We start from the raw sequence: 27795 nt of genomic DNA, 5'->3' as shown, positions 1-27795 counted from the left end.
GTTTACTTATTAAAAACATTACCTGGTGTCCCAAGTATTTCGGTTTAGACTATGATATAGGTTTTACATGTTTTACTTGCTTTGATTCACTGTTGATTTGATTCTCTGCAGCCAGGCGATGCAGTTCAGTTCTAAGCTGATTTTTATTTTGTGAAACCTTAGTCAGGCATTACAAAGAAAATAGTTCACAGACAACATAATATAAATATGTTAAAGGACTGGTTCACAATTTTTGAAGTCTTAAAACAACAGTCAGGTACTCAAATGAACACTGAAACAGGTTTTTCTTGCTGTAATCATTCCTCCTGTTCATACTTACAATATAAGTGATGGGCTCATTTTGAGCAAAGATTTATTTAAAAGTTAAAGATAATATGAGGATTCAGCCATCTTATTTAGTCAAATCAAGTGGATATCTTTCACAATTACAGTTTTAGTAAACATTTCCCTCTTTGTGTCTCAACAGATGTGTTTTTCTGTTCAGCTGCAGTGGAAGGATCATAACAAAAAGAGTGAATTTGGCACTAAAAAGATAGTAACTATGAAAGATATTGAATTGATTAGACTAATTTGGATGGCTGAAGCTTCAAATTAGTTTAAAATAAACTTTTAAATACATTTTTGCACAGAGCTGTGGATTTTGTCCCCCATCATGTACATTGAAGGTGCATTCTGAACAAATCTCTTAATGTCTAGTATGAACAGGATGAATGATTAAAGCAAGAAAAACACGTCAATGTGCATTTGGGGGCCTGACTGTTGTTTTAGGACACACTTAAAATACTGTGAACCTATCCTTTACGTACAGTATTTTGTGACATTTTAAGTGCTTCAAGAGGTGGTTTTTAACCACGACAGCATCCTGAAAATGTGTCTCCTAATTTCTGGTAACTTCAGGCCATAAACAAGAGGGTTCAGAACTGGAGGAATCATGACAAACTCCAATGATAAAATCGCAGCAAAAAAAGGGTTTAGCTTTTCAACATTAATACGACTTAGGGCGATATCACAAAATGCAGTGACAGAATAACTAACAAATGAAATAGTGTGTGGCAAGCAGGTTTGGAGCACTTTGCTCTTGCATTCGGATGAGCTTTTCCTGCACACAAGCAAAATTCGAAAGTAAGTATACAACACATAGGTCAGCGGCAGAAAGACTGTAATTGTGGCGACAAACAATCCAGTAATGTTGTTGATGGAAGTGGTAACACATGACAGCTTAGCAATATTCCATATGGCACAGTACACTTTCAGGATCTCGTTGCCGCACAAAGGAAGCCTGATGGCCAAATATAGACATGTTCCAACAGTAAAGGCTGGGCAGATCCAAGCTAAGGCTGCCAAGACATAGGCTGCTCTAGGGGTCACCTTGTTGTGATAGTGTAAAGGATGACATACAGCAACATACCTATCGTATGCCATAATGCCCAGGATGGTCATTTCATTGGAAGCATATGTGTAAATAACATAGATCTGAGTGAAACAAGCAGGACGTGAGATCAAATGAGAGTCAGACAGAAGATCCATGAGGAATCTGGGGAAGAAACCAGTTGAACCGTACAGAGAGTTGAAAGACAAACAAGCAATAAATATATACATGGGCTCATGCAGAGTGCTCTCCCGTGATATTATCAGTATTATAACAAGATTAGCAGTAACAATAAAGGCAAACAGTAGGAAGCACAGTACAAAGGCTGGATAGCGGTAATAGCCTATGTTCACATACAGGGTGAGGTCAAAGTGAGACATAAAAGTGTCATTTTCCATTTCACTCACTCAGGTTGAACAATGGATCATGTCATTGCTTCCATAAATCACTGATAATAGAATTATTTACAGATATTTTGTACCTGCCACCCTTAAGAGAGTCTTCCACGCATTTTGCTGGAGAGTCCCTCACTGTGAGTTCATAAGAGAAGTTTAAGGTTTTTATATTTTATGGTGGCATTGGCAAAAGGAAACTGGCTGAGTTCATTGCCACTGAGACAGAAAAAGGCCCAGTGGAATAACACCGAGGTGGCGCTACATTTGCCGGGCAAAAGTTTACTCTCAGACAGTGAGCCATTGCTGCTGCCCGCGACGTCAGAGTTCTGTGTAGCAGGGCGCAACACCGCCACCACGGTTCATGGCTACATCCAGTCCTACCAGCCCGTACACTAGGCTGCTGCCATCCCCCCAGTATAATCTCATCACTTAGCTAAATAGTAGGGTTTGAAGGTTAAAATACAGGAAACTCAGTAACCAATGAAATCTGCTCCTGTATCGTTTCTCTCGCTGTGGTTTCTGTGGTTGCCATGGTCACATGGCGAGCTGTGGTGGTCAGTTGAAAAAGCTGAACCATCATAAACTCTGAATACAGCAGCAAAGAGCTGTGCACATTTATGAGAGCGGCAGCCACCAGCGACCTTGGTGGCACGGCTGCCTTCACGTTTACATTGAAAAATGGAGGTGGCGGCAGCAACCGTTTGTGGCCTGGAAGCACCTTTAATGCTTTATTACAAGATCACAAACTAACTAATATGAAGTGGACTCAGTCAAAAGTCATTTGTTGTTGGTAGGGTAGAGGATGGGCAGACACACAACAACCCTGCCTGTTCAAATCCTCATTTATACATTTTAAACTGGTTCGATTTAGAAATATAAACTTCACTGCTGCCTTAAAAATGAGTTAACTAAATTTAAGTTGGATAATAAACCATCAACTGAGTTAATTCTAGATATCAATTTCAATAAACGTAAACATAAAGTTGGATCAACAACTGTTCAATCACACTGACAAACATTGTAGTCAGATTTTCATTTCTATTTTATCAGTTTGAAAAGATGCTTCTTCAGTTGCCACAAAGAAACTGTTGGAGCCACTTTGTACCAGAGTCAGTAAATATTCAACATGTGAGTCTGCTTTAAGTAAGTTTGTTAGAATATAAGTGAACATGAGACTGAACATGATACAGAGCTTCATCAAGGTTTTTATTGTTTTCATTATTATGAAAAGAAACAACCATGACTTATCTTAACATATATTAAAGACACAGTAAGTTTCTATCATGTATGTTTTCTTCAAAACTACAAAAGGGTTGCAAAAAAGCAAAAAAGGGTTGCTAGAGAGTTTTTACTCACAGACAATGCATGCTGGGAAGTGCTAATATACTGTTGTGTGTCTTTCTCTTCAGAAACTTTGTTATTTCACATCAGAAAACATCAGATGAACTCATGTTTATAAGTTCTGAAATGGTCTGAAAATGAAAACTAGAAATATTAACTTGAATTAACGTGAAATTAATAAAACTTATATATTTACACTTATATATTTTATTTATATTAAGTTAATGACAGTTAAGATGGTTCATTTATGTCCACAAAACATTTTCTGTATTTGAGAATTAGTTTTTCATTTTATTAAATATTTTGAGACATTAAGCTTCTGGACATTTTTGTCAGATTATTTGGGAAACGTACGTTGTAATAGCACATTCTAATTAAATTTGACCTCTATTCACCTTTATCTGTATTGTGAGTCAATAAAGATATAAGAATATTTGTTTTCAGCTTTAACACATTCTTCATAGGATCTGTAGACTAATGTGATTCAATAGTCTGTGTACATAAAATCATAGACAAACATTATGTTACGGTGTGCTTCTATAACATTCTTAAAATGTGTCTCCTAATTTCTGGTAACTTCAGGCCATACACAAGAGGATTCGAAACTGGAGGAATGACAACAAACTCTAGTGACAGAAAAACAGCCATAAATGTGTTTATCTCCTCAGGATCATACCGGCTCAGGGCGATATCACAAAATATTGCGATGGAATAAATCACAAAAGAAATAACATGTGGCAGACAGCTCTGTAATACTTTCCTTTTGAATTCTGCTGAGCTTTTCCAGCAAACGATTATTATTCGCAGATAGGTGTACAGGATGTAAAAAAGGGGAAGGAAAACTGTGGCTACAGTAATAAGCATACCTACTATATTGTTGACAACTGTGGCAACACATGATAATTTTACAATTTTCCAGTTGGCACAAAACACTTTTTGTATCTCGTTGCCACATAAAGGAAGCCTCATGGACATGGAGTTACATACTGTAACAACAAAGGCCGAATAAATCCAAGCCATTGCTGCCAACTTGAAAACAGTTTTAGAGGTCATTTTTCTGTGGTAGTGTAAAGGATGACATACAGCAACATACCTATCGTATGCCATAATGGCCAGGATGGTAATTTCATTGGAAGCATATGTGTAAATAACATATATCTGAGTGTAACAAGCAGGACGTGAGATCAAATGAGAGTCAGACAGAAGATCCATGAGGAATCTGGGGAAGAAGCCAGTAGAACCATACAGAGCGTTGACAGATAAACAAGCAATGAACATATACATGGGCTCATGTAGAGTTCTTTCTCGAGATATCACCAGCATTATGACGAGATTAGCAGAGACAATAAAACTGTAGAGCAGGAGGCAAAAGACAAAGGCTGGATAGCGGTAGTGTCCAATGTTCACAAACAATGTGAGATTGAAGTAAAAGGAAACAGTATTGTTGTCCATTTCACTCACACTGAAACAGTGACAAAGAATTCAGTATTTATGTCTTTGTTGTAATACAAACTCTCATTCCTGTCCACAGATATCAGTGGTCTGTGTAAAGGACTCTACACACTTTCACTATACTTACTATATGGTGGTCAATAATCTTCAGGTCTGTGCTACATTCTGCTCTCAGTTAGATCTGTAGACAAACCACCAGTGCAGGTAATGGGAGGAGATTTTTATGTTGTCTGACTCTGTACATGTCATCACAGTTTTTCTACTCTGGAGAATTATGATGCTAACATAATGATCTTAATAGTATGATAATTTGTTACTTGCCCACAATGTGTCTTAAAATTTCAAACATTATAATAGTAATAATAATAATAAAACTTTATTTTGGTGGCTTCCGGTTTGTTTTGGTATGGAGTAGATGTGTTTTCGTGGAGCGCCACTTCTACTTCACCTTTTATCTCACCCAAAAGCCATTCAATTTCCATTTCTACATGTCAGGTGTGGGTCATAACGTTCTAAATAAAATGACAAAACCAGGTAAAGGAAAGAGACAAGAAAAGGGTTCAAGAGAAGAAGATTCAGGTGATAACTTGACAAAGCTAGCAGGCATGGGAGAAGCTAATCTAACACTGTGAGTGTCCCCACTCAAGCTACCAATGAGGATGGCCTGGCCATCACCCGCCACCACGGTTCATGGCTACATCCAGTCCTACCAGCCCGCACATCAGGCTGCTGCCATCCCCCCAGTATAATCTCATCACTTAGCTAAATAGAAGGGTTTGAAGGTTAAAATACAGGAAATGGTTAGCAATATTGCACAATTAATAAAGAAAGTTTTTCTAACAAGTATAATAAATGTTGTTTATTGTCCCAGACTGGATCATCAGATTTTGAAGTTGATGATTTTCTAATACAGTTTTTCTTCATTGATCTGTCTCATTCAGGAAACTCAGTAACCAATAAAATCTGCTCCTGTATCGTTTTTCTCGCTGTGGTTTCTGTGGTTGTCATACTCGCATGGCGAGTTGTGGTGGTCAGTTGAAAAAGTTGAACCATCATAAACTCTGAATACAGCAGCAAACAGCTGTGCACATTTATGAGAGCGGCAGCTGCCAGCGACCTTGGTGGCACGGCTGCCTTCACGTTTACATTGAAAAATGGAGGCGGCTGCAGCAACTGTTTGCGGCCTGAAAGCAACTTTAATGCTTTATTACAAGATCATAAACTAACTAATATGAAGTGGACTCAGTCAAAAGTCATTTGTTGTTGGTAGGATAGGGGATGGGCAGACACACAACAACCCTGCCTGTTCAAATCCTCATTTATACATTTTAAACTGGTTCAATTTAGAAACATAAGCTTCACTGCTGCCTTAAAAATGAGTTAACTGAATTTAAGTTGGATAATAAACCATCAACTGAGTTAATTCTAGATATCAATTTCAATAAACTTGAACATAAAGTTGAATCAACAACTGTTCAATCACACTGACAAACATTGTAGTCAGATTTTCATTTCTATTTTATCAGTTTGAAAAGATGCTTCTTCAGTTGCCACAAAGAAACTGTTGGAGCCACTTTGTACCAGAGTCAGTAAATATTCAACATGTGAGTCTGCTTTAAGTAAGTTTGTTAGAATATAAGTGAACATGAGACTGAATATGATACAGAGCTTCATCAGGGTTTTTATTGTTTTCATTATTATGAAAAGAAACAACCATGACTTATCTTAACATATATTAAAGACACAGTAAGTTTCTATCATGTATGTTTTCTTCAAAACTACAAAAGGGTTGCAAAAAAGCAAAAAAGGGTTGCTAGAGAGTTTTAACTTGCAGACAATGCATGCTGGGAAGTGCTAATATACTGTTGTGTGTATTTCTCTTCAGAAACTTTGTTATTTCACATCAGAAAACATCAGATGAACTCTTGTTTATAAGTTCTGAAATGGTCTGAAAATGTAAACTAGAAATATTAAGTTGAATTAACATGAAATTAATAAAATTATATATTTATATTATATTATTTTTAAAGATATAAGAATAGTTGTTTTCAGCTTTAACACATTCTTCATAGGATCTGTAGACTAATGTGATTCAATAGTCTGTGTACACAAAATCATAGTCAAACATTATGTTACGGTGTTCTTCTATAACATTCTTAAAATGTGTCTCCTAATTTCTGGTAACTTCAGGCCATACACAAGAGGATTCGAAACTGGAGGAATGACAACAAACTCTAGTGACAGAAAAACAGCCATAAATGTGTTTATCTCCTCAGGATCATACCGGCTCAGGGTGATATCACAAAATCCTGTGATGGAATATATCACAAAAGAAATAACGTGTGGCAGACAGCTCTCTAATACTTTCCCTTTGAATTCTGCTGAGCTTTTCCAGCAAACGATTATTATTCGCAGATAGGTGTACAGGATGTAAAAAAGGGGAAGGAAAACTGTGGCTATATTTAAAATCATACCTACAATATTGTTGACAACTGTGGCAACACATGATAATTTTACAATTTTCCAGTTGGCACAAAACACTTTTTGTATCTTGTTGCCACATAAAGGAAGCCTCATGGACATGGAGTTACATACTGTAACAGCAAAGGCCGAATAAATCCAAGCCATTGCTACCAACTTGAAAACAACTCTACAGGTCATTTTTCTGTGGTAGTGTAAAGGATGACATACAGCGACATACCTATCGTATGCCATAATGGCCAGGATGGTAATTTCATTGGAAGCATATGTGTAAATAACATATATCTGAGTGTAACAAGCAGGACGTGAGATCAAATGAGAGTCAGACAGAAGATCCATGAGGAATCTGGGGAAGAAGCCAGTAGAACCATACAGAGCGTTGACAGATAAACAAGCAATAAACATATACATGGGCTCATGTAGAGTTCTTTCTCGAGATATCACCAGCATTATGACGAGATTAGCAGAGACAATAAAACTGTAGAGCAGGAGGCAAAAGACAAAGGCTGGATAGCGGTAGTGTCCAATGTTCACAAACAATGTGAGATTGAAGTAAAAGGAAACAGTATTGTTGTCCATTCCACTCACACTGAAACAGTGACAAAGAATTCAGTATTTATGTCTTTGTTGTAATACGAACTCTCATTCCTGTCCACAGATATCAGTGGTCTGTGTAAAGGACTCTACACACTTTCACTATACTTACTATATGGTGGTCAATAATCTTCAGGTCTGTGCTACATTTTGCTCTCGGTTAGATCTGTAGACAAACCACCAGTGCAGGTAATGGGAGGAGATTTTTATGTTGTCTGACTCTGTACATGTCATCACAGTTTTTCTACTCTGGAGAATTATGATGCTAACATAATGATCTTAATAGTATGATAATTTGTTACTTGCCCACAATGTGTCTTAAAAGTTCAAATATTATAATAGTAATAATAATAATAAAACTTTATTTTGGTGGCTTCCAGTTTGTTTTGGTATGGAGTAGATGTGTTTTTGTGGAGCGCCACTTCTACTTCACCTTTTATCTCACCCAAAAGCCATTCAATTTCTATTTCTACATGTCAGGTGTGGGTCATAACGTTCTAAATAAAATGACAAAACCAGGTAAAGGAAAGAGACAAGAAAAGGGTTCAAGAGAAGAAGATTCAGGTGATAACTTGACAAAGCTAGCAGGCATGGGAGAAGCTAATCTAACACTGTGAGTGTCCCCACTCAAGCTACCAATGAGGATGGCCTGGCCATCACCCGCCACCACGGTTCATGGCTACATCCAGTCCTACCAGCCCGCACATCAAGCTGCTGCTATCCCCCCAGTATACTCTCATCACATAGCTAAATAGTAGGGTTTGAAGGTTAAAATACAGGAAATGGTTAGCAATATTGCACAATTACTAAAGAAAGTTTTTCTAACAAGTATAATAAATGTTGTTTATTGTCCCAGACCAGATCATCAGATTTTGAAGTTGATGATTTTCTAATACAGTTTCTCTTTATTGATCTGTCTCATTCAGGAAACTCAGTAACCAATAAAATCTGCTCCTGTATCGTTTCTCTCGCTGTGGTTTCTGTGGTTGTCATGGTCACATGGCGAGCTGTGGTGGTCAGTTGAAAAAGCTGAACCATCATAAACTCTGAATACAGCAGCAAAGAGTTGTGCACATTTATGAGAGCGGCAGCCACCAGCGACCTTGGTGGCACGGCTGCCTTCACGTTTACATTGAAAAATGGAGGCGGCTGCAGCAACTGTTTGCAGCCTGAAAGCAACTTTAATGCTTTATTACAAGATCACAAACTAACTAATATGAAGTGGACTCAGTCAAAAGTCATTTGTTGTTGGTAGGGTAGAGGATGGGCAGACACACAACAACCCTGCCTGTTCAAATCCTCATTTATACATTTTAAACTGGTTCAATTTAGAAACATAAGCTTCACTGCTGCCTCAAAAATGAGTTAACTGAATTTAAGTTGGATAATAAACCATCAACTGAGTTAATTCTAGATATCAATTTCAATAAACGTAAACATAAAGTTGGATCAACAACTGTTCAATCACACTGACAAACATTGTAGTCAGATTTTCATTTCTATTTTATCAGTTTGAAAAGATGCTTCTTCAGTTGCCACAAAGAAACTGTTGGAGCCACTTTGTACCAGAGTCAGTAAATATTCAACATGTGTGTCTGCTTCAAGTAAGTTTGTTAGAATATAAGTGAACATGAGACTGAATATGATACAGAGCTTCATCAGGGTTTTTATTGTTTTCATTATTATGAAAAGAAACAACCATGACTTATCTTAACATATATTAAAGACACAGTGAGTTTCTATCATGTATGTTTTCTTCAAAACTACAAAAGGGTTGCAAAAAAGCAAAAAAGGGTTGCTAGAGAGTTTTTACTCACAGACAATGTATGCTGGGAAGTGCTAATATACTGTTGTGTGTATTTCTCTTCAGAAACTTTGTTATTTCACATCAGAAAACATCAGATGAACTCTTGTTTATAAGTTCTGAAATGGTCTGAAAATGTAAACTAGAAATATTAAGTTGAATTAACATGAAATTAATAAAATTATATATTTATATTATATTATTTTTAAAGATATAAGAATAGTTGTTTTCAGCTTTAACACATTCTTCATAGGATCTGTAGACTAATGTGATTCAATAGTCTGTGTACACAAAATCATAGTCAAACATTATGTTACGGTGTTCTTCTATAACATTCTTAAAATGTGTCTCCTAATTTCTGGTAACTTCAGGCCATACACAAGAGGATTCGAAACTGGAGGAATGACAACAAACTCTAGTGACAGAAAAACAGCCATAAACGTGTTTATCTCTTCAGGATCGTACCGGCTCAGGGTGATATCACAAAATCCTGTGATGGAATATATCACAAAAGAAATAACGTGTGGCAGACAGCTCTGTAATACTTTCCCTTTGAATTCTGCTGAGCTTTTCCAGCAAACGATTATTATTCGCAGATAGGTGTACAGGATGTAAAAAAGGGGAAGGAAAACTGTGGCTATACTTAAAAGCATACCTACTATATTGTTGACACCTGTGGCAACACATGATAATTTTACAATTTTCCAGTTGGCACAAAACACTTTTTGTATCTCGTTGCCACATAAAGGAAGCCTCATGGACATGGAGTTACATACTGTAACAACAAAGGCCGAATAAATCCAAGCCATTGCTGCCAACTTGAAAACAGATCTACAGGTCATTTTTCTGTGGTAGTGTAAAGGATGACATACAGCAACATACCTATCGTATGCCATAATGGCCAGGATGGTAATTTCATTGGAAGCATATGTGTAAATAACATATATCTGAGTGTAACAAGCAGGAGGTGAGATCAAATGAGAGTCAGACAGAAGATCCATGAGGAATCTGGGGAAGAAGCCAGTAGAACCGTACAGAGCGTTGACAGATAAACAAGCAATGAACATATACATGGGCTCATGTAGAGTTCTTTCTCGAGATATCACCAGCATTATGACGAGATTAGCAGAGACAATAAAACTGTAGAGCAGGAGGCAAAAGACAAAGGCTGGATAGCGGTAGTGTCCAATGTTCATAAACAATGTGAGATTGAAGTAAAAGGAAACAGTATTGTTGTCCATTTCACTCACACTGAAACAGTGACAAAGAATTCAGTATTTATGTCTTTGTTGTAATACGAACTCTCATTCCTGTCCACAGATATCAGTGGTCTGTGTAAAGGACTCTACACACTTTCACTATACTTACTATATGGTGGTCAATAATCTTCAGGTCTGTGCTACATTCTGCTCTCAGTTAGATCTGTAGACAAACCACCAGTGCAGGTAATGGGAGGAGATTTTTATGTTGTCTGACTCTGTACATGTCATCACAGTTTTTCTACTCTGGAGAATTATGATGCTAACATAATGATCTTAATAGTATGATAATTTGTTACTTGCCCACAATGTGTCTTAAAATTTCAAATATTATAATAGTAATAATAATAATGATAAAACTTTATTTTGGTGGCTTCCGGTTTGTTTTGGTATGGAGTAGATGTGTTTTCATGGAGCGCCACTTCTACTTCACCTTTTATCTCACCCAAAAGCCATTCAATTTCTATTTGTACATGTCAGGTGTGGGTCATAACGTTCTAAATAAAATGACAAAACCAGGTAAAGGAAAGAGACAAGAAAAGGGTTCAAGAGAAGAGGATTCAGGTGATAACTTGACAAAGCTAGCAGGCATGGGAGAAGCTAATCTAACACTGTGAGTGTCCCCACTCAAGCTACCAATGAGGATGGCCTGGCCATCACCCGCCACCACGGTTCATGGCTACATCCAGTCCTACCAGCCCGCACATCAAGCTGCTGCCATCCCCCCAGTATACTCTCATCACATAGCTAAATAGAAGGGTTTGAAGGTTAAAATACAGGAAATGGTAAGCAATATTGCACAATTAATAAAGAAAGTTTTTCTAACAAGTATAATAAATGTTGTTTATTGTCCCAGACCGGATCATCAGATTTTGAAGTTGGTGTTGTTCTAATACAGTTTCTCGTCATTGATCTGTCTCATTCAGGAAACTCAGTAACCAATAAAATCTGCTCCTGTATCGTTTCTCTCGCTGTGGTTTCTGTGGTTGTTATGCTCACATGGCGAGTTGTGGTGGTCAGTTGAAAAAGTTGAACCATCATAAACTCTGAATACAGCAGCAAAGAGCTGTGCACATTTATGAGAGCGGCAGCCGCCAGCGACCTTGGAGGCACGGCTGCCTTCACGTTTACATTGAAAAATGGAGGCAGCAGCAGCAACTGTTTGCAGCCTGAAAGCAACTTTAATGCTTTATTACAAGATCACAAACTAACTAATATGAAGTGGACTCAGTGAAAAGTCATTTGTTGTTGGTAGGGTAGAGGATGGGCAGACACACAACAACCCTGCCTGTTCAAATCCTCATTTATACATTTTAAACTGGTTCAATTTAGAAACATAAGCTTCACTGCTGCCTCAAAAATGAGTTAACTAAATTTAAGTTGGATAATAAACCATCAACTGAGTTAATTCTAGATATCAATTTCAATAAACGTAAACATAAAGTTGAATCAACAACTGTTCAATCACACTGACAAACATTGTAGTCAGATTTTCATTTCTATTTTATCAGTTTGAAAAGATGCTTCTTCAGTTGCCACAAAGAAACTGTTGGAGCCACTTTGTACCAGAGTCAGTAAATATTCAACATGTGTGTCTGCTTCAAGTAAGTTTGTTAGAATATAAGTGAACATGAGACTGAATATGATACAGAGCTTCATCAGGGTTTTTATTGTTTTCATTATTATGAAAAGAAACAACCATGACTTATCTTAACATATATTAAAGACACAGTAAGTTTCTATCATGTATGTTTTCTTCAAAACTACAAAAGGGTTGCAAAAAAGCAAAAAAGGGTTGCTAGAGAGTTTTTACTCACAGACAATGCATGCTAGGAAGTGCTAATATACTGTTGTGTGTATTTCTCTTCAGAAACTTTGTTATTTCACATCAGAAAACATCAGATGAACTCTTGTTTATAAGTTCTGAAATGGTCTGAAAATGAAAACTAGAAATATTAACTTGAATTAACGTGAAATTAATAAAATTATATATTTATATTATATTATATTTAAAGATATAAGAATAGTTGTTTTCAGCTTTAACACATTCTTCATAGGATCTGTAGACTAATGTGATTCGATAGTCTGTGTACACAAAATCATAGTCAAACATTATGTTACGGTGTTCTTCTATAACATTCTTAAAATGTGTCTCCTAATTTCTGGTAACTTCAGGCCATACACAAGAGGATTCGAAACTGGAGGAATGACAACAAACTCTAGTGACAGAAAAACAGCCATAAACGTGTTTATCTCTTCAGGATCATACCGGCTCAGGGCGATATCACAAAATCCTGTGATGGAATATATCACAAAAGAAATAACATGTGGCAGACAACTCTCTAATACTTTCCCTTTGAATTCTGCTGAGCTTTTCCAGCAAACGATTATTATTCGCAGATAGGTGTACAGGATGTAAAAAAGGGGAAGGAAAACTGTGGCTATAGTTAAAAGCATACCTACAATATTGTTGACAACTGTGGCAACACATGATAATTTTACGATATTCCAGTTGGCACAAAACACTTTTTGTATCTTGTTGCCACATAAAGGAAGCCTGACGGACATAGAATTAAATACTGTAACAACAAAGGCTGAATAAATCCAAGCCATCGCTGCCAACTTGAAAACAGTTTTAGAGGTCATTTTTCTGTGGTAGTGTAAAGGATGACATACAGCGACATACCTATCGTATGCCATAATGGCCAGGATGATAATTTCATTGGAAGCATATGTGTAAATAACATGTATCTGAAGGTAACAAGCAGGGCGTGAGATCAAATGAGAGTCAGACAGAAGATCCATGAGGAATCTGGGGAAGAAGCCAGTAGAACCGTACAGAGCGTTGACAGATAAACAAGCAATGAACATATACATGGGCTCATGTAGAGTTCTTTCTCGAGATATCACCAGCATTATGACGAGATTAGCAGAGACAATAAAACTGTAGAGCAGGAGGCAAAAGACAAAGGCTGGATAGCAGTAGTGTCCAATGTTCACAAACATGGTGAGGTTGAAGTAAAAGGAAACAGTATTGTTGTCCATTTCACTCACACTGAAACAGTGACAAAGAATTCAGTATTTATGTCTTTGTTGTAATATGAACTCTCATTCCTGTCCACAGATATCAGTGGTCTGTGTAAAGGAAAATTTAAGCAGTTGTGTCATAAACTCTTCACCAACTTTAGTATGTATATTGGATCAATATGTCATATAATATTGGTCATGAAGACTCTACACACTTTCACTATACTTACTAAACTATATGGTGGTCAATAATCTTCAGGTCTGTGCTACATTTTGCTCTCGGTTAGATCTGTAGACAAACCACCAGTGCAGGTAATGGGAGGAGATTTTTATGTTGTCTGACTCTGTACATGTCATCACAGTTTTTTCTACTCTGGAGAATTATGATGCTAACATAATGATCTTAATAGTATGATAATTTGTTACTTGCCCACAATGTGTCTTAAAATTTCAAACATTATAATAGTAATAATAATTATTATTTTGTTTGTTTTGGTATGGAGTAGATGTGTTTTCGTGGAGCGCCACTTCTACTTCACCTTTTATCTCACCCAAAAGCCATTCAATTTCCATTTCTACATGTCAGGTGTGGGTCATAACGTTCTAAATAAAATGACAAAACCAGGTAAAGGAAAGAGACAAGAAAAGGGTTCAAGAGAAGAGGATTCAGGTGATAACTTGACAAAGCTAGCAGGCATGGGAGAAGCTAATCTAACACTGTGAGTGTCCCCACTCAAGCTACCAGTGAGGATGGCCTGGCCATCGCCCGCCACCACAGTTCATGGCTACATCCGGTCCTACCAGCCCGCACATCAGGCTGCTGCTATCCCCCCAGTATACTCTCATCACATAGCTAAATAGAAGGGTTTGAAGGTTAAAATACAGGAAATGGTTAGCAATATTGCACAATTAATAAAGAAAGTTTTTCTAACAAGTATAATAAATGTTGTTTATTGTCCCAGACCGGATCATCAGATTTTGAAGTTGATGTTGTTCTAATACAGTTTCTCTTTATTGATCTGTCTCATTCAGGAAACTCAGTAACCAATGAAATCTGCTCCTGTATCGTTTTTCTCGCTGTGGTTTCTGTGGTTGTTATGCTCACATGGCAAGTTGTGGTGGTCAGTTGAAAAAGTTGAACCATCATAGACTCTGAATACAGCAGCAAAGAGCTGTGCACATTTATGAGAGCAGCAGCCGCCAGCGACCTTGGTGGCACGGCTGCCTTCGCGTTTACATTGAAAAATGGAGGCGGCGACAGTAAATGTTTGCGGCCTGAAAGCAACTTTAATGCTTTATTACAAGATCACAAACTAACTAATATGAAGTGGACTCAGTCAAAAGTCATTTGTTGTTGGTAGGATAGGGGATGGGCAGACACACAACAACCCTGCCTGTTCAAATCCTCATTTATACATTTTAAACTGGTTCAATTTAGAAACATAAACTTCACTGCTGCCTTAAAAATGAGTTAACTAAATTTAAGTTGGATAATAAACCATCAACTGAGTTAATTCTAGATATCAATTTCAATAAACTTAAACATAAAGTTGAATCAACAACTGTTCAATCACACTGACAAACATTGTAGTCAGATTTTCATTTCTATTTTATCAGTTTGAAAAGATGCTTCTTCAGTTGCCACAAAGAAACTGTTGGAGCCACTTTGTACCAGAGTCAGTAAATATTCAACATGTGAGTCTGCTTTAAGTAAGTTTGTTAGAATATAAGTGTATGTATGTATGTTTTCTTCAAAACTACAAAAGTGTTGCAAAAAAGCAAAAAAGGGTTGCTAGAGAGTTTTTACTTGCAGACAATGCATGCTGGGAAGTGCTAATATATTGTTGTGTGTATTTCTCTTCAGAAACTTCGTTATTTCACATCAGAAAACATCAGATGAACTCATGTTTATAAGTTCTGAAATGGTCTGAAAATGAAAACTAGAAATATTAAGTTGAATTAACATGAAATTAATAAAACTTATATATTTACACTTATATATTTTATTTATATTAAGTTAATGACAGTTAAGATGGTTCATTTATGTCCACAAAACATTTTCTGTATTTGAGAATTAGTTTTTCATTTTATTAAATATTTTGAGACATTAAGCTTCTGGACATTTTTGTCAGATTATTTGGGAAACGTACGTTGTAATGGCCTATTCTAATTAAATTTGACTTCTATTCACCTTTATCTGTATTGTGAGTCAATAAAGATATAAGAATATTTGTTTTCAGCTTTAACACATTCTTCATAGGATCTGTAGACTAATGTGATTCGATAGTCTGTGTACATAAAATCATAGTCAAACATTATGTTACAATGTTCTTCTATAACATTCTTAAAATGTGTCTCCTAATTTCTGGTAACTTCAGGCCATACACAAGAGGATTCATAACTGGAGGAATGACAACAAACTCTAGTGACAGAAAAACAGCCATAAACGTGTTTATCTCTTCAGGATCGTACCGGCTCAGGGTGATATCACAAAATCCTGCGATGGAATATATCACAAAAGAAATAACGTGTGGCAGACAGCTCTCTAATACTTTCCCTTTGAATTCTGCTGAGCTTTTCCAGCAAACAATTATTATTCGCAGATAGGTGTACAGGATGTAAAAAAGGGGAAGGAAAACTGAGGCTATAGTTAAAAGCATACCTACAATATTGTTGACAACTGTGGCAACACATGATAATTTTACGATGTTCCAGTTGGCACAAAACACTTTTTGTATCTTGTTGCCACATAAAGGAAGCCTCATGGACATGGAGTTACATACTGTAACACTAAAGGCCGAATAAATCCAAGCCATTGCTGCCAACTTGAAAACAGTTTTAGAGGTCATTTTTCTGTGGTAGTGTAAAGGATGACATACAGCTACATACCTATCATATGCCATAATGCCCAGGATGATCATTTCATTGCAAGCATATGTGTAAATAACATGTATCTGAAGGTAACAAGCAGGACGTGAGATCAAATGAGAGTCAGACAGAAGATCCATGAGGAATCTGGGGAAGAAGCCAGTAGAACCGTACAGAGCGTTGACAGATAAACAAGCAATGAACATATACATGGGCTCATGTAGAGTTCTTTCTCGAGATATCACCAGCATTATGACAAGATTAGCAGAGACAATAAAACTGTAGAGCAGGAGGCAAAAGACAAAGGCTGGATAGCGGTAGTGTCCAATTTTCACAAACATGGTGAGGTTGAAGTAAAAGGAAACAGTATTGTTGTCCATTCCACTCACACTGAAACAGTGACAAAGAATTTAGTATTTATGTCTTTGTTGTAATACGAACTCTCATTCCTGTCCGGAGATATCAGTGGTCTGTGTAAAGGACTCTACACACTTTCACTATACTTACTATATGGTGGTCAATAATCTTCAGGTCTGTGCTACATTTTGCTCTCGGTTAGATCTGTAGACAAACCACCAGTGCAGGTAATGGGAGGAGATTTTTATGTTGTCTGACTCTATACATGTCATCACAGTTTTTCTACTCTGGAGAATTATGATGCTAACATAATGATCTTAATAGTATGATAATTTGTTACTTGCCCACAATGTGTCTTAAAAGTTCAAATATTATAATAGTAATAATAATAATAAAACTTTATTTTGGTGGCTTCCAGTTTGTTTTGGTATGGAGTAGATGTGTTTTTGTGGAGCGCCACTTCTACTTCACATTTTATCTCACCCAAAAGCCATTCAATTTCTATTTCTACATGTCAGGTGTGGGTCATAACGTTCTAAATAAAATGACAAAACCAGGTAAAGGAAAGAAAAGAAAGAGGGTTCAAGAAAAGGGTTCAAGAGAAGAAGATTCAGGTGATAACTTGACAAAGCTAGCAGGCATGGGAGAAGCTAATCTAACACTGTGAGTGTCCCCACTCAAGCTACCAATGAGGATGGCCTGGCCATCACCCGCCACCACGGTTCATGGCTACATCCAGTCCTACCAGCCTGCTGCCAACCCCCCCAGTATAATCTCATCACTTAGCTAAATAGAAGGGTTTGAAGGTTAAAATACAGGAAATGGTTAGCAATATTGCACAATTAATAAAGAAAGTTTTTCTAACAAGTATAATGAATGTTGTTTATTGTCCCAGACCAGATCATCAGATTTTGAAGTTGATGATTTTCTAATACAGTTTCTCTTTATTGATCTGTCTCATTCAGGAAACTCAGTAACCAATGAAATCTGCTCCTGTATCGTTTCTCTCGCTGTGGTTTCTGTGGTTGTCATGCTCACATGGCGAGTTGTGGTGGTCAGTTGAAAAAGTTGAACCATCATAAACTCTGAATACAGCAGCAAAGAGTTGTGCACATTTATGAGAGCGGCAGCTGCCAGCGACCTTGGTGGCACGGTTGCCTTCACGTTTACATTGAAAAATGGAGGCGGTGGCAGCAACTGTTTGCGGCCTGAAAGCAACTTTAATGCTTTATTACAAGATCATAAACTAACTAATATGAAGTGGACTCAGTGAAAAGTCATTTGTTGTTGGTAGGATAGGGGATGGGCAGACACACAACAACCCTGCCTGTTCAAATCCTCATTTATACATTTTAAACTGGTTCAATTTAGAAACATAAGCTTCACTGCTGCCTTAAAAATGAGTTAACTGAATTTAAGTTGGATAATAAACCATCAAATGAGTTAATTCTAGATATCAATTTCAAGAAACTTAAACATAAAGTTGAATCAACAACTGTTCAATCACACTGACAAACATTGTAGTCAGATTTTCATTTCTATTTTATCAGTTTGAAAAGATGCTTCTTCAGTTGCCACAAAGAAACTGTTGGAGCCACTTTGTACCAGAGTCAGTAAATATTCAACATGTGAGTCTGCTTTTACCCTCCTGTTATGTTCATTTGTCAGGAACAGCAATGGTGTTCCCGGGTCAATTTGACCCAGTGCATGTTTAATTATCCAAAAGATGTCTGAAACCAAAAAAATCCTAACAAGCAGTGTGAATATTTCATTACTAACTCCATTCCTAACTATTCTATCAATATTTAGTGCAATGGTGTTCCTTACCTCTAACAGGTAATGGTTCAATTAGGATAATTCACTTGTTTTTCATTTAAAAAATGCATGTTCAAACTTTTTTTAAAATGTTTCACCACTTTATTGCTTTTGAAAGACCAACATATGAAACACAATAGTTTTACATAACATTGATAATGACATATCATGACATAACTAGTGGGCCCTGGCACTGTCTTGATTATGTTTTCTGCAGACAGTTTTGCCTGACGCATATTTGGGGATGAAGACCACTGTAATTCACCATTTTTTGACATGAATGTCTTGCTTGGAGGAATAGGAATAGCAATTCCCCCATCTGGGTCAAAATCAGAATCATTAGAATCAGAATTTAGCTCAAGATGGTCTTCATCTTCAGACACATCCTCCTCCATTTCACTGTCATGATCAATGATGACTTCCAGAGCCTCCTGGACTGTCATCCTTTTGCTTCTGCTGCTCATTTTGTAAAGGTTTGCCTGACAGAGTGTAATGTTGGTAGGACTCCCATGCAGAGAATCTTTTATATGTTTTGCCCCTCCCCTGTTGAGTGTCCACTGAATGTGGGTGGAGTTTTCCCGCAAGAACATAAATGGTTCTCGTCAAATATCATAACACCTGCACCTGTGTGTGTGTGTGTGTGTGTGTGTGTGTGTGCGTGTGTGTGTGCTCTGTGTGTGTGTGTGTGTGTGTGTGTGAGTGATTGGGATGAAATATGTCTCACAGTTGCAAAGAAAAAAATAGTCTGACATTTCTGACACCCTTTTACCTCCAGTTTGACTGCTGGGTCAAATTGACCCGAACAGTATCTATGTGATATAAATATGCAGGGGGTGGTTGCAAATATGTGAGATGAACAATTTTCATATTATATGTTGAGTACACTAATTAAGGCAAGCAGAAGAAGTTTCATACTGAAAAAATACTTTTAAGTATTTTTCCTAGATCTTCAAACTTTAAAACGGGTCAATTTGACCCAGAACATAACAGGAGGGTTAAGTAAATTTGTTAGAATATAAGTGAACACCAGACTGAATATGATACAGAGCTTCATCAGGGTTTTTATTGTTTTCATTATTATGAAAAGAAACAACATGTTTTGCCCCTCCCCTGTTGAGTGTCCACTGAATGTGGGTGGAGTTTTCCCGCGAGAACATAAATGGTTCTCGTCAAATATCATAACACCTGCACCTGTGTGTGTGTGTGTGCCTGTGCTCTGTGTGTGCACTGTGTGTGTGTGTGTGCTCTCTGTGTGTGTGTGTGTGTGTGTGTGTGTGAGAGAGAGAGAGAGAGAGAGAGAGAAAGTGATTGGGATGAAATATGTCTCACAGTTGCAAAGAAAAAAATAGTCTGACATTTCTGACACCCTTTTACCTCCAGTTTGACTGCTGGGTCAAATTGACCCGAACAGTATCTATGTGATATAAACATGCAGGGGGTGGTTGCAAATATGTGAGATGAACCATTTTCATATTATATGTTGAGTACACTAATTAAGGTAAGCAGAAGAAATTTCAAACTGAAAAAATACTTTTAACAATTTTTCCTAGATCTTCAAACTTTAAAACAGGTCATTTTGACCCGGAACATAACAGGAGGGTTAAGCAGTTGTGTCATAAACTGTTCACCAACTTTAGTATGGATATTGGATCAATATGTCATATAATATTGGTCATGAAGACTCTACACACTTTCACTATACTTACTATATGGTGGTCAATAATCTTCAGGTCTGTGATACATTTTGCTCTTGGTTAGATCTGTAGACAAACCACCAGTGCAGGTAATGGGAGGAGATTTTTATGTTGTCTGACTCTGTACATGTCATCACAGTTTTTCTACTCTGGAGAATTATGATGCTAACATAATGATCTAAATAATATGATAATTTGTTACTTGCCCACAATGTGTCTTAAAATTTCAAACATTATAATTGTAATAATAATAATGATAAAACTTTATTTTGGTGGCTTCCGGTTTGTCTTGGTATGGAGTAGATGTGTTTTCGTGGAGCGCCACTTCTACTTCACCTTTTATCTCACCCAAAAGCCATTCAATTTCTATTTCTACATGTCAGGTGTGGGTTATAACGTTTTAAATAAAATGACAAAACCAGGTAAAGGAAAGAGACAAGAAAAGAGTTCCAGAGAAGAAGATTCAGGTGATAACTTGACAAAGCTAGCAGGCATGGGAGAAGCTAATCTAACACTGTGAGTGTCCCCACTCAAGCTACCAATTAGGATGGCCTGGCCATCACCCGCCACCACGGTTCAAGGCTACATCCAGTCCTACTAGCCCATACATTAGGCTGCTGCTATCCCCCCAGTATACTCTCATCACATAGCTAAATAGAAGGGTTTGAAGGTTAAAATACAGGAAATGGTTAGCAATATTGCACAATTAATAAAGAAAGTTTTTCTAACAAGTATAATAAATGCTGTTTATTGTCCCAGACCGGATCATCACATTTTGAAGTTGATGTTGTTCTAATACAGTTTCTCTTTATTGATCTGTCTCATTCAGGAAACTCAGTAACAAATAAAATCTGCTCCTGTATCGTGTCTCTCGCTGTGGTTTCTGTGGTTGTCATACTCACATGGCGAGTTGTGGTGGTCAGTTGAAAAAGTTGAACCATCATAAACTCTGAATACAGCAGCAAAGAGTTGTGCACATTTATTAGAGCGGCAGCCGCCAGCGACCTTGGTGGCAGCAGCTGATTTCACGTTTACATTGAAAAATGGAGGCGGCGGCAGCAACTGTTTGCAGCCTGAAAGCAACTTTAATGCTTTATTACAAGATCACAAACTAACTAATATGAAGTGGACTCAGTGAAAAGTCATTTGTTGTTGGTAGGATAGGGGATGGGCAGACACACAACAACCCTGCCTGTTCAAATCCTCATTTATACATTTTAAACTGGTTCAATTTAGAAACATAAGCTTCACTGCTGCCTTAAAAATGAGTTAACTGAATTTAAGTTGGATAATAAACCATCAACTGAGTTAATTCTAGATATCAATTTCAATAAACTTAAACATAAAGTTGGATCAACAACTGTTCAATCACACTGACAAACATTGTAGTCAGATTTTCATTTCTATTTTATCAGTTTGAAAAGATGCTTCTTCAGTTGCCACAAAGAAACTGTTGGAGCCACTTTGTACCAGAGACAGTAAATATTCAACATGTGAGTCTGCTTTAAGTAAGTTTGTTAGAATATAAGTGAACATGAGACTGAATATGATACAGAGCTTCATCAGGGTTTTTATTGTTTTCATTATTATGAAAAGAAACAACCATGACTTATCTTAACATATATTAAAGACACAGTAAGTTTCTATCATGTATGTTTTCTTCAAAACTACAAAAAGGTTGCAAAAAAGCAAAAAAGGGTTGCTAGAGAGTTTTGACTTGCAGACAATGCATGCTGGGAAGTGCTAATATACTGTTGTGTGTATTTCTCTTCAGAAACTTTGTTATTTCACATCAGAAAACATCAGATGAACTCTTGTTTATAAGTTCTGAAATGGTCTGAAAATGAAAACTAGAAATATTAACTTGAATTAACGTGAAATTAATAAAACTTATATATTTATATTATATTATATTTAAAGATATAAGAATAGTTGTTTTCAGCTTTAACACATTCTTCATAGGATCTGTAGACTAATGTGATTCAATAGTCTGTGTACACAAAATCATAGTCAAACATTATGTTACGGTGTTCTTCTATAACATTCTTAAAATGTGTCTCCTAATTTCTGGTAACTTCAGGCCATACACAAGAGGATTCGAAACTGGAGGAATGACAACAAACTCTAGTGACAGAAAAACAGCCATAAACGTGTTTATCTCTTCAGGATCGTACCGGCTCAGGGTGATATCACAAAATCCTGTGATGGAATATATCACAAAAGAAATAACGTGTGGCAGACAGCTCTCTAATACTTTCCCTTTGAATTCTGCTGAGCTTTTCCAGCAAACGATTATTATTCGCAGATAGGTGTACAGGATGTAAAAAAGGGGAAGGAAAACTGTGGCTATACTTAAAAGCATACCTACAATATTGTTGACACCTGTGGCAACACATGATAATTTTACAATTTTCCAGTTGGCACAAAACACTTTTTGTATCTCGTTGCCACATAAAGGAAGCCTCATGGACATGGAGTTACATACTGTAACAACAAAGGCCGAATAAATCCAAGCCATTGCTGCCAACTTGAAAACAGATCTACAGGTCATTTTTCTGTGGTAGTGTAAAGGATGACATACAGCAACATACCTATCGTATGCCATAATGGCCAGGATGGTAATTTCATTGGAAGCATATGTGTAAATAACATATATCTGAGTGTAACAAGCAGGAGGTGAGATCAAATGAGAGTCAGACAGAAGATCCATGAGGAATCTGGGGAAGAAGCCAGTAGAACCATACAGAGCGTTGACAGATAAACAAGCGATGAACATATACATGGGCTCATGTAGAGTTCTTTCTCGAGATATCACCAGCATTATGATGAGATTAGCACAGACAATAAAACTGTAGAGCAGGAGGCAAAAGACAAAAGCTGGATAGCGGTAGTGTCCAATGTTCACAAACAATGTGAGATTGAAGTAAAAGGAAACAGTATTGTTGTCCATTTCACTCACACTGAAACAGTGACAAAGAATTCAGTATTTATGTCTTTGTTGTAATACGAACTCTCATTCCTGTCCACAGATATCAGTGGTCTGTGTAAAGGACTCTACACACTTTCACTATACTTACTATATGGTGGTCAATAATCTTCAGGTCTGTGCTACATTCTGCTCTCGGTTAGATCTGTAGACAAACCACCAGTGCAGGTAATGGGAGGAGATTTTTATGTTGTCTGACTCTATACATGTCATCACAGTTTTTCTACTCTGGAGAATTATGATGCTAACATAATGATCTTAATAGTATGATAATTTGTTACTTGCCCACAATGGGTCTTAAAATTTCAAACATTATAATAGTAATAATAATAATAAAACTTTATTTTGGTGGCTTCCGGTTTGTTTTGGTATGGAGTAGATGTGTTTTCGTGGAGCGCCACTTCTACTTCACCTTTTATCTCACCCAAAAGCCATTCAATTTCCATTTCTACATGTCAGTTGTGGGTTATAACGTTTTAAATAAAATGACAAAACCAGGTAAAACAAAGAGACAAGAAAAGAGTTCCAGAGAAGAGGATTCAGGTGATAACTTGACAAAGCTAGCAGGCATGGGAGAAGCTAATCTAACACTGTGAGTGTCCCCACTCAAGCTACCAATGAGGATGGCCTGGCCATCACCCGCCACCACAGTTCATGGCTACATCCAGTCCTACCAGCCCGCACATCAAGCTGCTGCCATCCCCCCAGTATACTCTCATCACATAGCTAAATAGAAGGGTTTGAAGGTTAAAATACAGGAAATGGTTAGCAATATTGCACAATTACTAAAGAAAGTTTTTCTAACAAGTATAATGAATGTTGTTTATTGTCCCAGACCAGATCATCAGACTTTGAAGTTGATGTTGTTCTAATACAGTTTCTCGTCATTGATCTGTCTCATTCAGGAAACTCAGTAACAAATAAAATCTGCTCCTGTATCGTTTCTCTCGCTGTGGTTTCTGTGGTTGCCATGGTCACATGGCGAGTTGTGGTGGTCAGTTGAAAAAGTTGAACCATCATAAACTCTGAATACAGCAGCAAAGAGTTGTGCACATTTATTAGAGCAGCAGCCACCAGCGACCTTGGTGGCACAGCTGCCTTCACGTTTACAGTGAAAAATGGAGGCGGTAGCAGCAACTGTTTGCAGCCTGAAAGCAACTTTAATGCTTTATTACAAGATCACAAACTAACTAATATGAAGTGGACTCAGTGAAAAGTCATTTGTTGTTGGTAGGGTAGAGGATGGGCAGACACACAACAACCCTGCCTGTTCAAATCCTCATTTATACATTTTAAACTGGTTCAATTTAGAAACATAAGCTTCACTGCTGCCTCAAAAATGAGTTAACTAAATTTAAGTTGGATAATAAACCATCAACTGAGTTAATTCTAGATATCAATTTCAATAAACTTAAACATAAAGTTGGATCAACAACTGTTCAATCACACTGACAAACATTGTAGTCAGATTTTCATTTCTATTTTATCAGTTTGAAAAGATGCTTCTTCAGTTGCCACAAAGAAACTGTTGGAGCCACTTTGTACCAGAGTCAGTAAATATTCAACATGTGAGTCTGCTTCAAGTAAGTTTGTTAGAATATAAGTGAACATGAGACTGAATATGATACAGAGCTTCATCAGGGTTTTTATTGTTTTCATTATTATGAAAAGAAACAACCATGACTTATCTTAACCTATATTAAAGACACAGTAAGTTTCTATCATGTATGTTTTCTTCAAAACTACAAAAGGGTTGCAAAAAAGCAAAAAAGGGTTGCTAGAGAGTTTTTACTCACAGACAATGCATGCTAGGAAGTGCTAATATACTGTTGTGTGTATTTCTCTTCAGAAACTTTGTTATTTCACATCAGAAAACATCAGATGAACTCTTGTTTATAAGTTCTGAAATGGTCTGAAAATGAAAACTAGAAATATTAACTTGAATTAACGTGAAATTAATAAAACTTATATATTTATATTATATTATATTTAAAGATATAAGAATATTTGTTTTCAGCTTTAACACATTCTTCATAGGATCTGTAGACTAATGTGATTCGATAGTCTGTGTACACAAAATCATAGTCAAACATTATGTTACGGTGTTCTTCTATAACATTCTTAAAATGTGTCTCCTAATTTCTGGTAACTTCAGGCCATACACAAGAGGATTCGAAACTGGAGGAATGACAACAAACTCTAGTGACAGAAAAACAGCCATAAACGTGTTTATCTCTTCAGGATCATACCGGCTCAGGGCGATATCACAAAATCCTGTGATGGAATATATCACAAAAGAAATAACATGTGGCAGACAACTCTCTAATACTTTCCCTTTGAATTCTGCTGAGCTTTTCCAGCAAACGATTATTATTTGCAGATAGGTGTACAGGATGTAAAAAAGGGGAAGGAAAACTGTGGCTATAGTTAAAAGCATACCTACAATATTGTTGACAACTGTGGCAACACATGATAATTTTACGATATTCCAGTTGGCACAAAACACTTTTTGTATCTTGTTACCACATAAAGGAAGCCTGACGGACATAGAATTAAATACTGTAACAACAAAGGCTGAATAAATCCAAGCCATCGCTGCCAACTTGAAAACAGTTTTAGAGGTCATTTTTCTGTGGTAGTGTAAAGGATGACATACAGCGACATACCTATCGTATGCCATAATGCCCAGGATGATCATTTCATTGGAAGCATATGTGTAAATAACATGTATCTGAAGGTAACAAGCAGGGCGTGAGATCAAATGAGAGTCAGACAGAAGATCCATGAGGAATCTGGGGAAGAAGCCAGTAGAACCGTACAGAGCGTTGACAGATAAACAAGCAATAAACATATACATGGGCTCATGTAGAGTTCTTTCTCGAGATATCACCAGCATTATGACGAGATTAGCAGAGACAATAAAACTGTAGAGCAGGAGGCAAAAGACAAAGGCTGGATAGCAGTAGTGTCCGATGTTCACAAACATGGTGAGGTTGAAGTAAAAGGAAACAGTATTGTTGTCCATTTCACTCACACTGAAACAGTGACAAAAAATTCAGTATTTATGTCTTTGTTGTAATATGAACTCTCATTCCTGTCCGGAGATATCAGTGGTCTGTGTAAAGGAAAATTTAAGCAGTTGTGTCATAAACTCTTCACCAACTTTAGTATGTATATTGGATCAATATGTCATATAATATTGGTCATGAAGACTCTACACACTTTCACTATATTTACTAAACTATATGGTGGTCAATAATCTTCAGGTCTGTGCTACATTCTGCTCTCGGTTAGATCTGTAGACAAACCACCAGTGCAGGTAATGGGAGGAGATTTTTATGTTGTCTGACTCTGTACATGTCATCACAGTTTTTCTACTCTGGAGAATTATGATGCTAACATAATGATCTTAATAGTATGATAATTTGTTACTTGCCCACAATGTGTCTTAAAATTTCAAACATTATAATAGTAATAATAATAATTATTTTATTTGTTTTGGTATGGAGTAGATGTGTTTTCGTGGAGCGCCACTTCTACTTCACCTTTTATCTCACCCAAAAGCCATTCAATTTCCATTTCTACATGTCAGGTGTGGGTCATAACGTTCTAAATAAAATGACAAAACCAGGTAAAGGAAAGAGACAAGAAAAGGGTTCAAGAGAAGAAGATTCAGGTGATAACTTGACAAAGCTAGCAGGCATGGGAGAAGCTAATCTAACACTGTGAGTGTCCCCACTCAAGCTACCAATGAGGATGGCCTGGCCATCGCCCGCCACCACAGTTCATGGCTACATCCAGTCCTACCAGCCCGCACATCAGGCTGCTGCCATCCCCCCAGTATAATCTCATCACTTAGCTAAATAGAAGGGTTTGAAGGTTAAAATACAGGAAATGGTTAGCAATATTGCACAATTACTAAAGAAAGTTTTTCTAACAAGTATAATAAATGTTGTTTATTGTCCCAGACCGGATCATCACATTTTGAAGTTGATGATTTTCTAATACAGTTTCTCTTTATTGATCTGTCTCATTCAGGAAACTCAGTAACAAATAAAATCTGCTCCTGTATCGTTTTTCTCGCTGTGGTTTCTGTGGTTGTCATGCTCACATGGCGAGCTGTGGTGGTCAGTTGAAAAAGTTGAACCATCATAAACTCTGAATACAGCAGCAAAGAGTTGTGCACATTTATGAGAGCGGCAGCTGCCAGCGACCTTGGTGGCACGGCTGCCTTCACGTTTACATTGAAAAATGGAGGCGGCGACAGTAACTGTTTGCGGCCTGAAAGCAACTTTAATGCTTTATTACAAGATCACAAACTAACTAATATGAAGTGGACTCAGTCAAAAGTCA

At 37.0% G+C, this 27795-nt stretch overlaps 8 protein-coding genes across 8 annotated transcripts; all 8 read right to left on the bottom strand.

Annotated features, from left to right (window-relative positions):
• Positions 1-831: 831 nt before the first annotated feature.
• On the bottom strand, positions 832-1767 carry LOC122992598 (olfactory receptor 24-like). Its single transcript, XM_044366444.1, has one exon. It carries the CDS (start codon positions 1765-1767, stop codon positions 832-834), a length of 936 nt encoding a protein of 311 aa, XP_044222379.1.
• A 1875-nt stretch (positions 1768-3642) lies between these two features.
• Positions 3643-4557, bottom strand: LOC122992811 (olfactory receptor 10J4-like). The gene has a single exon (XM_044366758.1). It carries the CDS (start codon positions 4555-4557, stop codon positions 3643-3645), a length of 915 nt encoding a protein of 304 aa, XP_044222693.1.
• Positions 4558-6702: 2145 nt separating this feature from the next.
• LOC122992814 (olfactory receptor 10J4-like) lies at positions 6703-7617 on the bottom strand. The gene has a single exon (XM_044366763.1). It carries the CDS (start codon positions 7615-7617, stop codon positions 6703-6705), a length of 915 nt encoding a protein of 304 aa, XP_044222698.1.
• Positions 7618-9762: 2145 nt separating this feature from the next.
• Positions 9763-10677, bottom strand: LOC122992813 (olfactory receptor 10J4-like). The gene has a single exon (XM_044366762.1). The coding sequence runs from the start codon at positions 10675-10677 to the stop codon at positions 9763-9765; it is 915 nt and encodes a 304-aa protein (XP_044222697.1).
• A 2148-nt stretch (positions 10678-12825) lies between these two features.
• On the bottom strand, positions 12826-13740 carry LOC122992819 (olfactory receptor 10J4-like). Its single transcript, XM_044366773.1, has one exon. The coding sequence runs from the start codon at positions 13738-13740 to the stop codon at positions 12826-12828; it is 915 nt and encodes a 304-aa protein (XP_044222708.1).
• A 2315-nt stretch (positions 13741-16055) lies between these two features.
• LOC122992830 (olfactory receptor 10J4-like) lies at positions 16056-16970 on the bottom strand. The gene has a single exon (XM_044366792.1). The coding sequence runs from the start codon at positions 16968-16970 to the stop codon at positions 16056-16058; it is 915 nt and encodes a 304-aa protein (XP_044222727.1).
• A 5521-nt stretch (positions 16971-22491) lies between these two features.
• LOC122992829 (olfactory receptor 10J4-like) lies at positions 22492-23406 on the bottom strand. Its single transcript, XM_044366791.1, has one exon. It carries the CDS (start codon positions 23404-23406, stop codon positions 22492-22494), a length of 915 nt encoding a protein of 304 aa, XP_044222726.1.
• Positions 23407-25552: 2146 nt separating this feature from the next.
• On the bottom strand, positions 25553-26467 carry LOC122992831 (olfactory receptor 10J4-like). The gene has a single exon (XM_044366793.1). It carries the CDS (start codon positions 26465-26467, stop codon positions 25553-25555), a length of 915 nt encoding a protein of 304 aa, XP_044222728.1.
• Positions 26468-27795: the final 1328 nt, after the last annotated feature.

Source organism: Thunnus albacares, chromosome 11 (genome assembly GCF_914725855.1).
Source record: "Thunnus albacares chromosome 11, fThuAlb1.1, whole genome shotgun sequence".
Lineage (NCBI taxonomy): Eukaryota > Metazoa > Chordata > Actinopteri > Scombriformes > Scombridae > Thunnus > Thunnus albacares.
The sequence above is the reverse complement of the archived record's forward strand: the minus strand, read 5'-3'. Positions and strand labels throughout refer to the sequence as shown.

Bases quoted from the DNA above. Each gene is read 5' to 3' on its own strand.
- LOC122992831 (XM_044366793.1), bottom strand. From the start codon at position 26,467: ATGGACAACAATACTGTTTCCTTTTACTTCAACCTCACCATGTTTGTG.
- LOC122992598 (XM_044366444.1), bottom strand. From the start codon at position 1,767: ATGGAAAATGACACTTTTATGTCTCACTTTGACCTCACCCTGTATGTG.
- LOC122992811 (XM_044366758.1), bottom strand. From the start codon at position 4,557: ATGGACAACAATACTGTTTCCTTTTACTTCAATCTCACATTGTTTGTG.
- LOC122992814 (XM_044366763.1), bottom strand. From the start codon at position 7,617: ATGGACAACAATACTGTTTCCTTTTACTTCAATCTCACATTGTTTGTG.
- LOC122992813 (XM_044366762.1), bottom strand. From the start codon at position 10,677: ATGGACAACAATACTGTTTCCTTTTACTTCAATCTCACATTGTTTATG.
- LOC122992830 (XM_044366792.1), bottom strand. From the start codon at position 16,970: ATGGACAACAATACTGTTTCCTTTTACTTCAACCTCACCATGTTTGTG.
- LOC122992819 (XM_044366773.1), bottom strand. From the start codon at position 13,740: ATGGACAACAATACTGTTTCCTTTTACTTCAACCTCACCATGTTTGTG.
- LOC122992829 (XM_044366791.1), bottom strand. From the start codon at position 23,406: ATGGACAACAATACTGTTTCCTTTTACTTCAATCTCACATTGTTTGTG.